The sequence below is a fragment of the Hyaena hyaena genome, unplaced genomic scaffold (assembly GCF_003009895.1).
Source record: "Hyaena hyaena isolate Hyena2069 unplaced genomic scaffold, ASM300989v1 scaffold_69, whole genome shotgun sequence".
Taxonomy (NCBI): Eukaryota; Metazoa; Chordata; class Mammalia; order Carnivora; family Hyaenidae; genus Hyaena; species Hyaena hyaena.
In genome coordinates, this window is record NW_024080702.1 from 1,869,299 (window position 1) to 1,884,042 (window position 14,744).

At 54.7% G+C, this 14,744-nt stretch overlaps 1 protein-coding gene across 2 annotated transcripts in view; it reads left to right on the forward strand.

Annotated features, from left to right (window-relative positions):
* TRAPPC9 (trafficking protein particle complex 9) overlaps positions 1 to 14,744 on the forward strand; it is a 555,131-nt gene that overhangs the window by 113,397 nt on the left and 426,990 nt on the right. For both annotated transcript variants that reach the window (XM_039232979.1, XM_039232980.1), the window contains 3 exons: positions 1,873 to 2,018; positions 10,764 to 10,849; positions 14,109 to 14,235. In XM_039232979.1, the coding sequence (XP_039088910.1) occupies positions 1,873 to 2,018; positions 10,764 to 10,849; positions 14,109 to 14,235 (359 nt within the window). The remainder of the gene's footprint in view (positions 1 to 1,872; positions 2,019 to 10,763; positions 10,850 to 14,108; positions 14,236 to 14,744) is intronic.

Consider the following 14,744-nt stretch of genomic DNA (forward strand, 5'->3'; position numbering starts at 1 on the left):
CACTTCTGAATGCCGTAGGGTCACTTGTGCAGAGGACAGGATTGCACGAGCTTTCTGAGATCCTTTCCAGCCAAGAAGGGCAGTGCTTCTGTGGCTTCTGTGTGGGGTCTTTATCACTGCGGTTGGCCTGTGCCGGGGCAGAAATATTAACCCTGAAGTCTCAGAAAGATTAACCCTTACCACGAAGGTTTATGTCTCACACAAAGTTTGATGAAAGTTGGGCAGTTTTCCAGGGCAAGTGACCCTGGAGGCTACTCGGTGACCCAGAGCCCGCGTCCGTCTCTGCCCCCACTTGCCAGTATCTGGCCTCCCGGAACGCTGCGCGGCGGTGGGGAGAGCCGGAGGCTGGCGCACTGCTTCGGCGTGCGTTGTCTTGTGGCTGGGTGCCACCCCGTTGTGTGTCTATACTGCAGAGGTGCTGGGCGTCACTCACCATCGGGGGTGCCACCCCGTTGTGTGTCTATACTGCAGAGGTGCTGGGCGTCACTCACCATCGGGGGTGCGCATCGAAACCACAACGAGCTCTCACCTTGCACCCATTACCACGGCTGCCATCAAGAGGATGGGAGGATGTGATGAGGGAACCTGTGCGCCGTGCTGGGGATGATTAGAGCGGCCACCGTGAGGCTCCTCAGAACATTAAAGTGGATCTGCCGTGTGATGCAGCGATGCTGCTTTTGTGTAAGGATCCAGAGGGAATGAAAACGGCATCTCGAGGAGCTGTGTGGACCCCCTGCCCCGTGTTCATCGCGGCGTTACTCACAACGGCCCAGGCATGCAAACAGCTCAAATGCCCATCAACGGATGAATGGATGAAAAATACGTGAAAAACAGCATCCTGAAGGAACTGGAAGGAAATGAAAAACAAAGTGCTGAGTTCCAGGGGGACACCCGTGGCTCCCTCACCATCTGCCAGCCTCCCCTTCCTGCCAGGGGGCTGCATGTGCAGGCGGGTCACCGCCAGGCCCCGCAGGGGCCCCACCTCCGCCCTGGCCTGTCAGTGCCTGGCTTCGGAACATTCCAGATCCTAATCCCACGTGCCTAGCTGGTCACAGAGGGTCACAGGTGCTGTGGCTTCAGAGCAGAGCGGCTTCTCTGGTGTCACAGCCTCCAGCCGTGTGATTGGGGTGGTTTACTGTCCCTTGTGTCAGTTACCTGATGGGGGGAGCGGACGGCACGGCCATAGAGCCCCGGCTGGGAGGGTGGTGGGGAGGTTTAATGGAGGCGATGCCTGCGAGGTGCTGAGCAGGGGCCTGGTGTGCTCAGGCCACGCGGGTCGGTCATTCTGAACCAGTAGCTGGTGGACCTGAGCGTGAGTGGCCGTGCGTGGACACTTACAGCAGGGACAGCTGTTTAGGATACGGGCCGCGCTGCTGGGGAGTCTGCCTTCCTCCTCAGTGAGCAGCCGGCGCCATGAGCCTTGGTGCCTGGAACCCTTCGCTCTTGCGGTCGGGGCTCTTCAGCGTGCGGAGGGCGTGCCCACCGCAGGGGGACAGGCACAGGGAACCAAGAAGGTCCTGCCGAGCAGGAGGTCCCGGAGCCTGGACCTGACGCCTCCCGGTGGTGTGTGTGGGAGGGCCCGTGCGTGCCCTGTAGGCGAGGAGCCCAGCGTGCAGCGGGCACGGCACTGGCCCCGGGCACAGAGCCGCAAGCCGCGTCAGGTCGCCCTGGCCCCTGGGGCAGGCCGAGGACGTGACCGCTGCCCGCCCTGCAGCTGTTCTCTCCGAGGACTTCCCGAGGGGTCAGGTGCAGCGTGCTCCTCCTTCTGCTGTTTGCTCTGTTGTCCTTCTGACACGTGATGTTTGGTAATATTTATGCTGAGGCCACGCTAACAAGGCAGGTGATGGATTTTTGTTCCATTTGAAACAACAGGCGTGTGAAGCTGTTGAACCTTCCCGCCAGCCTCCGGCCACAGAAAATGAAAAGCTTGCTGGGTCAGAACGTGTCGACCAAGAGCCCCTTCATCTACTCACCAATCATTGCCCACAACCGCGGAGAAGAGCGGAACAAGAAAATAGGTAGGTCCGTTTATCCTGGCTTCCTGGCTGTGCCCTGCCTCCGGCTTCCAGTGGCTTTCCTGGATTCCGGTTCCTTCCTGCACGTGTGTGTCTGCTCCATGTCTCTTTATCCCATTTGCTGCCAATGTCAGAACTTTGCCCCTAGTTCTAATGTTTTCTTTTTAAAAAATATTTATTTATTTTGAGAGAGGAACAGAGCGCACAAGGGGGAGGAGCAGAGAGAGAGGGAGAGAGAATCCCAAGCAGGCTCTGCCTGCCAGCACGGAGCCCGAAGTGGGGCTCAATCCCACAAACTGTGGGATCGTGACCTGAGCCGAAATCTGGAGTTGGATGCTTAACTGAGCCACCCAATTGTCCCTAGATCTGATTTTTAAAAATTGATTTCATCAAAGGTGAGTTTTAGAAACCGGAGGACCTGTGTTATCTAGACTGAGGAGAGAACCAGAGAGTGATCCGTGGAGCCCAGGGTACGTGGGAATCCTCAGAGAGCAGAACCTGACTTAAGTTCGGGCTTGACTGGGGGCAGGGACAGCACGTTACTCTCTCTGTTGAGCCCTTGTTGGGCTGGAGCTGAGGATGCCGATGCCCAGGTGCCTGGTGGCTCAGCAAGGACAGGTGGAGCTGTGTTTCGGGATAGATCTGGGCCACCGATCTTTCTTGAGAATCTCCAATGTGCTTTTCCGTGTGCCCGGCTCCCCCACTGGGCCCCAGCCCTGTCTGCTCATCTCCTGCCTCACAGCAGACCCGGGGCTTGAGCGCCACCCTCTCCGTCCTTCCCAAAGCCTTGCCCACCAGCGGGTCTCGCTGCCCGCCAGCCCCCCCTTCCTTGGGCCCCTCACATTTTGAGATAACGGTGCCGAGCACTGCCAGACGTGAGCCGGTGTGTCACAGTATCGAAGCTGAAGGGTTGACAGGTGCGGCCCTGGGGGTCATTGCTGATTCCCTCTGAGGAGTTTCTTTTTTCTTTTCTTTTTTCTTTTCTTTCTTTTCTTCTTTTTTTTTCTTAAACAGTTCATTGTCAAGTTGGTTTCCATATAATACCCAGTGCTCATCCCCACAAGTGCCCTCCCTCATGCCCATCACCCCCTTCCCCTCTCCCCCACCCCCATCAGCCCTCAGTTTGTTCTCAGCATTCAAGAGTCTCTCAGGGTTTGCCTCCCTCCCTCTCCCCCACTATTTCCCCCCCTTCTTCTCCCCCATGGTCCTCAGTTAAGTTCCTCCTAATCCTCCTATACGTGCAAACATATGGTATCTGTCCTTCTCTGCCTGACTTATTTCGCTCAGCATAAGACCCTCAAGGCCCATCCATGTTGCTACACGTGGCCAGATTTCATTCTTTCTCATTGCCATGTAGTATTCCATGGTATAGATAAACCACATCTTCTTGATCCATTTGTCCGTTGATGGACACTTAGGCTCTTTCTGAGGAGTTTCAACACAAGACCTGAGAAGCTTTTGCTCTCTGCTTTCAAAGCTCAGTGCTTTCGTCTCCTGTTTTATTTCTCCTCTTAATCTGTATCCTAAATGTAGCAAAAAGGAAGGCTGGCTCCATGAGGCGCTTCCTCCCAGGGTGTAGGGTCTGCTGCCTGTACCCCACGCCCCCCACCCCGCAGCGTGGACCCTGGCTGTCCGTGGTCGGCCTCTCTGTTCTGCTGCTGCCCCTCTTAGTACCCCTGCTCCTCCCTCCCAGCTGCATGGCTCCTCGCTGTCCTTGGGACCTTACGTCTTGGGGCTTTATGCTGGCTCTGCCCCCTGCCCGGGGCGCCTCCCCCGTGCCGTCCTCAGAGAGAGCCGTCTCTCTGATCCCTGCAGTCCTGGGCCGCCCTCCCAGCCCTGAGTGGGCCCGGGTTCTCTTCACAGTCCTCACGTCCATGCTCATCTGCCTCTGTTTCCTCGCCCTCCGCTCACCAGCTGCGTTACCGCCAGCTGCCGGGAGAGCACTGCATGGACGCTGGAAGGAACCGGGTAGATGTTATGCACCCCGTTTTACAGATAAGGAAACGGAGAGCCAGGAAGTTCAAATGACTCGTTGAAGAACTCAGAGCAGGCCTCGGCTCCCAATGCATTTCGTGCTTGTTGGCCGGCATCATGCGGCTCAAAGCCAGAGTGTGAGCATTACGCACGTCACATGGCCTCAGTGAAGAGTTCTTACATTAATGGTGGCACTAGCATTTCTTAGCATCTGTCTGGATCCCACTGTAAGCCTTATTCCCAGTTAGTACATTATCGGAACACGTTAAAACTGAAGTGTTCCCCGGGAGAGGACGTTGTTCCTAAGTCAGAGGGTGTACCCAGGTAGGGGGTACTGAGCGGACCCTGTGCTTGCTCGTCATGGCCAGCAGTGCTTCATTCCACCTTCATGTGAGGGTGTCATGCTTTGGCTCGTGTAGTTTCCCCAGTGTTTTTGGAAGAAGTGATGTTTAGTTTTCTTCAGAGACAGTCAGAGTGCTGACTTTGCAGGTTCTCCGCTACTTAGCAGAGCACAAACCTGAGTGCACGTTCAACCGCGCTGAGGCTGAGCACTCAATGGACTGAGCCACCCAGGGGCCCCTCTGATAAGTTTCTGAAAACAGGAGTCCCAAGTGGCTAGCACACTACAGTCTGTGTGTGTGTGCATGTGTGTGTGTGCACGTGTGTGCGCATGTGTATGTGCGTTTGTCTCCATTGGCACAGTCTTCATCCATCCGGAAACTCCCCTCAAGCTTCTTTTGTCTGCCAGACACGTGGCCCCGGGCCCCGCGGTTCTAACGGTGATGAGGTGGATGTGGTCCCTGCGGTCGTGAGGCCTAGTCACAAGTTGAGGGAAGTATTAGGTAGTAATTTCAAGCAGTAGTAAGTACTAGTAAGTGGACCAATAAATAAAATAATGGCTCATTTCAATTAGTGCCATTGAGCAGGGACGGGGTGACGTGGAGAGGGGCAGCCTCCTCTAGGCTTTGGCACCTGGCCTTCCCTTGACCACGTAGCTGCACTATTTACAACAACGAGGGTCCGAGCATTCTCTGACGGTGTTGGATGTTCTCCGTGGGCATCACCGTGAGGGTATGAGGACCAGGCCACGCGGAGGTTCACCAGGAGCAGCCGCCCTTCTCACGGTGCTGCTGGGGCGGGAGCCTGAAAGTGACATTTCCCCGACGCCCTGCCGGCCGGATGCTGTTGGGTCTGCCACGGGGGCCCTGGCGTGGGGGTGACAGAGGCCATTGTGCCCCAGGCGGCTTCCCTGGGGGCGGCGGTACCGGGTGACCTGGCTTCCCTTGCGCTGGTGGTGAAGCTGTGGCAGCCCGGGCTGCGGGGGCGTCTGTGCCGGCAGCTCACCCCGTGGGCCAGCCGGGGCCGGCGCCCAGTACGGCGTCAGCAAGGACCAGCAGATGTTCGTTAACACAAGACCAGCTGCTGGTGCTTCCTGGGTGTTAGCAGGGAGAGGACTCCCCGCCCCCCCCCCCCCAAGCCGGCGTTTGTGGCGGAAGTTCGTCTTTGACATTCTAGTTGGAGTCTGTTGATTTGGGAGACAGTTTCGTCCCCCCGGCCCCATCCCCCTCTCGGCACCGCCCCCAGGGCCCCTGGTCTGGATGGAGGACAAGCTTGAGAGGACTGGAAGCAGGGGGGCCGGGGGTGCAGGGTGGGAGACGGGGTGGGCTGGGGGCCAGGAGGCTCCCGTGGGTGGGGCCTGTCTTCCCCACAGGAGCCCCTCCTTTGGCCTGTGTGAAGGTGGGAGAAGGGTCCTGCTCCAGGCCATGTCTTCTGGCTCCTGATGGAGGCGGTCACTCTTGTCATCATGCCCTTGGGGCTCCCCCCTTGGGCCATCTGGAGTCTCTGGCCACTCTCTTCTGTCTCCTTGGAGTTGGTGATAGCTTTCTCCCCTAAAGAAGGTGTTTAGGAAGCTGTCACCCATTTTCTTGAGAAGAATTTCTAGGGGTTACTTGGGGGGGCTGGAAGTGTGAGACTTCTCAGGACCAGCTACATGATTTGTTCAGCAATTATGAAGACTTGGAACTGGTGACCACAGAGCATTAGCCAACCTCCCCTCGACCCAGCCTGGGCCTGTGTGGCTGTGGCTCCCCCCCACCTCACCCCAGCCTGAGCCTGTGTGGCTGTGGCTCCCCCCCACCTCACCCCAGCCTGGGCCTGTGTGGCTGTGGCTCCCCCCCCTCACCCCAGCTTGGGCCTGTGTGGCTGTGACTCCCCCCCCACCTCACCCCAAGCCTGGGCCTGTGTGGCTGTGGCTCCCCCCCACCTCACCCCAGCCTGGGCCTGTGTGGCTGTGGCTCAAACCATTCCCCCTCTTCCCAATCCCCCTAGAGCCAGGCCTGCCACTTTATTTTTTTCCTCTCCAATCTTAAATTGTTGAGACTTCTTTTTATGAAAATAATACCCCGCATTGCTACCGAGGGCTTAAACAAACATTTTCCACTGATTTGCATAACTGCATGATGCTGCAGGCACTGTGTCCCCAGTTGACAAATGAGAAGATTAAGATTCAGTGAGTACAAATGACCCACCCAAGGTTGGACAGCCTGTGAGTGTGGAGCTCGGTCTTCAGCCAAGGTTTACGACTCAAAGCCTAGCAATCATCTCCATCATGTGGGTCCTCATCATGGTGAGAATTACCTGCTCATATGGGATGAGGATAAATTCAGTAGATGATGCAAGATTTTTTCTGAAATATAACAGAAGCCTCAGCCAAAATGCATGTTATTTGTTGAAGACCCACGGGTAGGAAAATGTAATTTATATTCTGTGGCTTCTAATATCTTTTTGGTAATATACTCATCAGCGAAGACCTGCCTAGAGGTTTGAAGAATCACATATCTTTAACCTAACGCTCCAATCTCTATAAATGAATCTTTGTGCGTAATTGGGGGAGTCATCATCACAGCAGGGACGCGGAGTGCTAGAGAACCAAACCCCCCGGGGGCGATTTCTGAGGCCGGCTGTTTTCCAGCTTGGAAGAGTGTACCCTTCTTCTATCTGCTTGTTGCCGGCGCTGCCGCTATCCCTGTTCAACTCTGGGCCCGGCCGATTGTGGCACAGCCCCGGGCTGGGACACGGCGGGGGCAAGGGTTTTGCGTGAATTGGTGCTAGGACTTTGTGGCCAGGCTGGGCTTAGTGGTGGGGTCGACCGCTGCCCCAGAGGCAGTGTGGTGGCCTGGGCGGGCCGTGGCTGTCACGTGGCCTTGGGCCTCGGCCTGGCCTCGCAGCTGCCCACGGTGCAGTCTCAGACAGGACCACTTTTCCCTGGGCTGCAGGCGGGCAGAAGACCAGAGCAGCCCACGCAGAGGGCTCTCGTGAGGGTCGAGTGAGGGGATGCTCCTTAAGTCCCCGGCAGCTGCTCAGACGAGGCTGTGAAGAGCAGGGGCGTGCGCTGTCCCAGGTGCTGGGGACGCAGCGAGGAGTCGGGAGTGCGTCCTGCTGCGTGGGTTCTTCTGGTGTAGTGTCGGGGAGTGTGGTGCGGCTCAGGGTGGGAGGGACCTGAATCCATGGCTGCGCCTTCCGCGGGTTCTGGGATGGAATATCGAGGAAGGGCCTCCACTGTGTGGTCTGACTCACTGAGGCGTGAAGGATCTCCTTCTTTCAAATAAAAGTCATGTGATCAGCGATGTCATCCGTGATTTATCTTAGAGTCACCTTTATAGAGTGGGGCCATGCAAGTTTAAATGATTCCTTTCAGGACCCCAGGAAAATGAGTTTTTTTTAAATACCAGTTGTTTTTTTTTTAATGTTTTTTATTTCTAGGAGAGAGAGAGAGACAGCGTGAGCAGGGAAGGGTCAGAGAGAGAGGGAGTCACAGACTGAAACAGGCTCCAGGCTCTGAGCTGGCAGTCAGCACAGAGCCTGACGCGGGGCTCGAACCCACGAACCGCAAGATCATGACCTAAGCGAAAGTCGGACGCTTAACCGACTAAGCCACCCAGGCACCCCGGAAAATGAGTTTTTTAAATGTTTTCTTTAAATGTTTAATTACTTATTTTGAGAGACAGAGACAGATGACAAGTGGGGGAGGGGCAGAGAGAGAGGAAGACACAGAATCTGAAGCAGGTTCCAGGTTCTGAGCTGTCAGCACAGAGCCTGACATGGGACTCGAACCCATGCACTGCGAGATCATGACCTGAGCTGAAGTCAGATGTTAACCAACTGAGCCACCCAGGTGCCCCAGAAAATGATTTTTTAAATGATGATTTTTTGACAATGACAGAGAAAACGGTTCCTTAGCTGCTGGGCAGAGCATCCTGTTAAAACAAGTGATGTGTTCATTGGCTGCGCGAAGGTGCTGGGCGCTACTCCTGCAAGCAGCGTGGGCTCAGAGATGCTGCTACAGGCCCCGCTTGGAGGCACCATGTGCCTTGGGGGGTGGCTTCTGTGAGCCCACCCTGGCGGTTCTCCTGCCTGATGGCCTGGGGCGGGGGTGAAGGGGGAGGAGGGGTGGGGTGAAGCGGGAAGCGGGGTCGGGTGAAAGGGAGAGAAGGGGTGGGTTTCTGGGGCCAGCGTGGTAGCGCAGCACAGTGAGGAGAGCACAGGCCTTGAGCCCGGCAGCCGCGAGTCCTGCTCTCAGCTGCCTCCTCCGAGAAGTGCATGGACGGCAGCCCTTCACCATGGCAGGGCCTGGGCCTTGTTTGTGCACAAGGATGTCCCTGCTCTGCTAACCACTTCCTGGTGTTGACAGCGGGCTCAGATGAGCATGTGGTTGTGCAAGCACTTTCATTTTTATTTATTTTTTTTGAAGTTTATTTATTTTGGGAGAGAGAGAGAGAGAGAACACACACATGAGCAGGGGAGGGGCCGAGAGAGGGAGGGAGAGAATCCCAGTCAGGCTCTGTGCACTCAGTGTGGAGCCCAACATGGAGTTCATACCCATGACACCGCAAGATCATGACCTGAGCCAAAACCAAGAGCTTAACCAATGGAGCCACCCAGGTGCCCCACGGTTGGGCAAGCACTTTCAAAAGCAACTCACTAGGCGGGCTATTTCTTTATTTCGTGCAGTTTGAGGATGTCAGCTGTGGGCCGTATGTCACAGTTTAGGTGTAGCCGGTCTTTGTGTGCAGGCTGCCTGCTGCAGTGTTTGCATTGGGGTCTTTTTTTAAAAAATTTTTAATGCTTTATTTATTTCTGAGAGAGCGAGAGAGAGCGAGCGTGAGCAGGATAGGGTCAGAGAGAGAGAGGGAGATACAGAATCTGAAGATTCTGAAGCACAGAGCCCGACGCGGGACTCGAACCTACCAACTGTGAGATCATGACCTGAGACGAAGTTGGCCACCCAGCCGACTGAGCCACCCAGGTGCTCTGTGCATTGGGGTCTTGATGAAAGCCTGGTGAAAGCGGAAGAATTCAAGTTAGTAAATCTTAGTACCTACTGTGAAAACCCTTTTAACACCAGTGTCTGTTCTGGATACTCTTTGAGTCCACAGTGCGGGGCTCCAGTCCCCGCTGCACCGCTTGCTAGCCATGGGATTCCTTGGCGCGTTTATGAACTTGCCTGGACCTCGAGTGTCTGCCCTGTCGCAGTGGGGATTAGGAGGCCTGTCTCACGAAGCGGTGGTGAAGAGTAATGAGATAAAGTGCTTTTAGGTGCTCACACCTGACACGACTAGTGCCCAACACATGTTGATTGATTTTGAAGTTCCTTCTGATTTGCCTCGTGGGTCATCTTAAAGGAAGCAGAGAGCCGGGGAAGTGGAGGTGGGGCTACTTTAGTTTTCCATTGCTTTGTAACAAATGACTAACACCTTTGTGGCTTAAATGAACAGAGACTTATTTTCTCACTGTTCTGTGGGTTAGCATTGTCACATATGTTAGTCGGGTCCAGCACTCAGGGTCCCCCAGGCTGAAATCCAGGTGTCGGCTGGATTTGTGGCCTCATCTGGAGGCTTGACTAGGGAAGGACCTGGGTCAGGTTCCTTCAAGTTCTTTATTCACATCCTTGTGGCTGCATGACTGAGGTCCCAGCACTCTTGTGGCTGTTAACCAGGACCCCTCCCAGCTCTTTGAGGCCCTCTGGATTCTTGCCACTGAGTGCCCCATATACCCACTCATGCTTTGAATCTTTTCTCCCAGGAGAAGAGGAGGGTGCGGTCCCTTCTAAGGGCCCACCTGATTAGATCAGCCCCTCCCAAACACAATTTCCCATTGATGAACTCAAAGCCAAGTGATTGGGGACCTTTATGCAAAATCCCTTCACCTTTGTTATAGAGCATAACCTAATCACCATGTTCGCACTTAGGGGAGAAAATAATGCAGGGTGTGCCTACCAGAGTTGGGGATCTTGGGGGTTATCTCAGAATTCTGCCTTCGACAGGTGTTGGACTGCAGCTGACCTGGAAGTGGCCTGGGGCAGAGGCGACCATCTTCCCTCACATTCTTAGAGAGGGGACGGGGGAATCGTGCTACATGCTGCCTGGAGTTGACTATAACACCACCTTCCTAAGGGCCAGGGGAGTCTGACTTACAGGTCTGCACCGGACTGCTATCTGGATCGCTTTCAGTTTTGTAAAGCTGCATTTGGCACACTGGCATGAGTTCAGCCTGCTAAAGATGGTGAGAAACACCGGTTACGAAGCATCCAAGTGGCAGTGATGACTTGCTTTGTTTTAGAGAAAGCTACAGTTATACTAGCTTTGAATTTTCATCCAACGATGACCGTAATGCCCACTGTCTCACTGGAAAGATGAATTGCCAGAGAGTAATCTGAAGCGATGTAAAACCTGCAGAATACCAGCTAACACGTGGACTTGTGTGTGTATGTTCTAGATTTCCAGTGGGTTCAAGGAGACGTGTGTGAAGTTCAGCTGATGGTATACAACCCGATGCCGTTTGAACTCCGAGTTGAAAACATGGTATGTATCCCTAATCACCTTTTGGAGCTAAACACCAGCTTTCCGGGAGACTAAGTTTTTAAATTGCTGTTTGAGACACACACCCTCTATGTCCGTTTTTCTATTTGTTTTGCCAAAGATTATAAGCTTTTGTGAAGGAAGATCACGTCTTGTCATTTCTGTGTCTTTAGTGCTTGGTGCTCACCGTTTGAATAAGTGGGCAGATACCTCTGGTTTGAACACACACCACGTGTAGTTGATTGGACGTGAGATGTGAAGTGATCATGTTGAAGTTCACATGAGATTAGCACAGATTGCAAAGCGTACCTTGTGTCCACTGCTCAGCGTCAGCCATACTTTATTACTATAAGATGATCAGACAACCAAGGCCTGAGGGAAGAGCAGGCCGTGTAGATAGAGTAAGAGCATAAGTTGTTGCACCACCAACGTGAGGTTTCTCTCCGGTTCTGTTTTTGTGTTGTGTGGGAGGCATTCAAGGTCTGCTTCGTAGCGGTCGCTACCGGGGCTGCTCGCCTAACTCCAGAGTCCGTGGGAAGCAGATGTGTTCTGTCTTTCCAGACTCCTTCTGCTTCCGGAGCTAAGCCACCACCTGTCATGTGGGTCCCATTTCTCAGGTCTTCTCTGCTGTTATCATGTAGCACCGCTGTGTACCACGGGTCACCGCCTGGTCCGCGCCTTCTCACATAGCGCTGCGGCCCGGTACTGTGGTCACTACGCGGTGCTGTGCATTGCCTTGTAGGCTTCGTACTCTGCATTGCTGTCTAATGGTTTGTGTTAGCATATAGCACCACTTTCTAATTTTTCAGAGACTTGTAAAGGATGGCTTTGAGATAGTTCATGTTTTCCTTTAGAGTTTTATGACTCATGTTCAGGGTGAGAGGTGGGGTTTTCATGCAGATATCTTGCTGAGTGCTCATGCCACGTATCAGGCCGTGGGCAAGGCACTTGCGGGACCTGTTCCCTGCCGTGGGCAGTGCTGTAGGTGCACAAAGTGCTAGGGTGCACGTGGAGAATCCAGGAAGGCTTCCCGGGAGAGATCAGGGCTTAGCTGAGAATAGAAGGAAGAGTGGGAGTTCACTAGGCCCCCTGGTGGTTACTGAAGGTAGTGTTGAGGCTCTCAGCATGAAGCATAGGCTTCCAGAACTCACTTGAGCTCTGAGAAACACAGCTGCGTCAAGCCTGTGGCTCTCTGAGTGCAGAGAGCAAGCCCACAGGGCTGAGTCCCGCCTTCCTCCTCTTGTGCAGGAAGCTGCGGCCTTAGGGTTTGCTCTCGCACCAGGCCTTTTAGTAATGACCTTGTGTTTCTGGGCCTGAACAGGGAGTAATTGTTTAGAGGATTTTCCCCAAAGTGCTTCAAGAAAGAACAGATGCTTGCTGTTCTTTCCAACACATCTTTTTTTTTTTTTTTTGTCTTAAAAAGTAGCTTTTATTTTTATCTGGTTTAAAAGTAATATGTGCGGGGCGCCTGGGTGGCTTAGTCGGTTAAGCGTCCGACTTTCGCTTAGGTCATGATCTCGCTGTTCGTGGGTTCGGGCCCCGCGTCGGGCTCTGTGCTGACTGCCAGCTCAGAGCCTGGAGCCTGTTTCAGTCTGTGACTCCCTCTCTCTCTGACCCTCCCCTGCTCACACTGTCTCTCTCTCTCTCTCCTAGAAATAAATAAAAACCTTAAAAAAAAAATAAAAAAAAAATAAAAGTAATATGTGCTTTTTAATAAAAAATTAGAAAGAACAGAGAATAAAATAAAAATTGCCACTAGAAGGTAGCCCACAGATCATGGTCAGAATTAAAAAGATTAGATAACGAACTATTTCAAGCACACGAAATGTCACAGGGAGTGATAGCCCCTCCCATGTCCACCATCCACACTTAGCCATGTGCGCCGTAGCTGCTTTGAGAAGAAATAAATGCTGATAGGTTTTGCCTGGAGCCAGTGGCCATCGCCTGGTGTCTGCTGCTCGCTGGCCACCGCCCCTGTTCTGCATGGAGATCGTTTGCTGCTTTCCCTCCAGATCCGGTCCTAGGTGTGGGTGCTCAGTGTCGCTGGTGCATCTGCGTCTCAGGCTTTCTAGGGACAGTTAGGAAAAGCATGCATGTGTGTACACACAGACGTGTGCTTACAGATATACGTACATGCACGTATCTGCATGTATGCACACACACACACCTGTGCCCAGATGCACGTGTGTGCATGATACGCACACAGACAGCGTCAGCCCTGACTTCACAGTGGTGCCACCAGCCCTCGCCTCTCTTCACGGGGCCTCTCTTGCCTTCCTCCTTCCCACGCCTGTGTCCTTTCCGTCAGTCAGCGTGAGAACTGAGGCCACAGCACTGTTGTGCTGGCTCAGTGGCTCAGTCCTCAGCGTGTCTGGAGTGAGTTCAGGGCCCCGTAGGCTGCGGCACCGTGGAAGTCACACCCTAGAAAGGGCCTGGGCCCCTCCTCCGTGCGTGTCCTCTGCCGCGGGGCCATCTCCCGCATCATTCATCAGCTCTGCTCCCGTGTGGTTGATGTTTCTCATTTCTTAGCTAATGGTATTTTTGTAATATATTCTCTCATATTTTTTGTTTATTGCTAGATTACAGAAATACCTCTGCTTTTTTTCACGCTGACTTTGTGCCTTCGCTAAATGCATGTGTTAGTTCAACATTCCTTGTAGTTTCCACAGGGTTTTTTATGTTTATAGGTTTGGTTTTTGTGAGTAAACTGTCTGCATACGTTTAGGTTCTTTCTGTTGCCTGTTGTGCTGGGTCGGCTCTGTCACAGTGCTGAGGAGTGGTGCCGAGCGCTGGCACCCCGCGCTGCTGACCGCTGCGCGCGGCTCCCTGAAGCCGGGAGTCCGTCTTGGTCGCCATGGAGCCCAGCCTGGCCCGTAGTGAAATGACTCGGTCGCTCACTGAGGGATGCTAACGGATGATGCATTTCCACCCTTTATTTTTTTCTCTGGGTTAACGTTAACGTACTTTATTTTTTTTCAATACGTTTACATTCCAATTTGGTGAAACAGGAGAAAGTAGGGCTGACCTCAAGACGGAGCCGTTCAGACACCCACGGCGCTTCCCATTTCCAGGCTGTCTGTGTCCCCTGCACGTTGAGCCTGACCCTGCGGCCCTCTGTGGACCTTCACGAAGGCCGCGCGTCGCTGTCCTCATCGAGGCAGCCTGGCCCTGCGGGTGGGCGGACGCCCTGCGGCTGGGGGTGGGGGGGCCGGGAAGCATGGGTCTGTGTGCTGTGGCCTCACGTCGCTGTTGCTTGTTTTAGGGGCTCCTCACCAGCGGTGTGGACTTCGAGTCTCTCCCCGCGGCGCTCTCCCTTCCGGCTGAGTCCGGTCTTTACCCGGTGACTCTGGTTGGGGTCCCACAGACGACCGGAATGATTACTGTGAACGGTAAGGAGGCTCGCTTTCTGAGGTCAGCTCCAGCAGGACTGCGGAGCCCGGCCCTGCCCCCCGGGGGCCCGTCACTGGTGCCGAGCCGGCCCCGGTGTCGTGTCCCTGCCTCCTCGCCTTCCTGTCCCCGTTCCGTGCTGCCCACTTACGGGGGTGCCCGCGGATTTGCCGGCGTGCGCCCTGCGCCGTCAGGCCCTCCCGCCACCTCTTCAGAGGTCCGTGTAGGCACAGCGTCCGCTGTCCCCCTCTCTGTAGCTTGTGTGACCTGCCGCGGGCCGGGGTCCTAGCTAACCCGGGTGTGCGTGCCTCTGCTGCTCGGCCCGCCCGCCCTCGTGACGTCCTCCTCCGGATGCTGTGAGGCACCCCGTGTGCTGCCCTTCCCACTCCGCGCCCTGCACATGCTGCTTCTGCACCAGACTCCATGGTGCCCCTCGGGGCCAGGCTCCGTCCTTCCCTCCGCCCCTCCCCCGTCTGCCCTCCCCTCCGCCACCTTCCCCCTGACCCCCAAC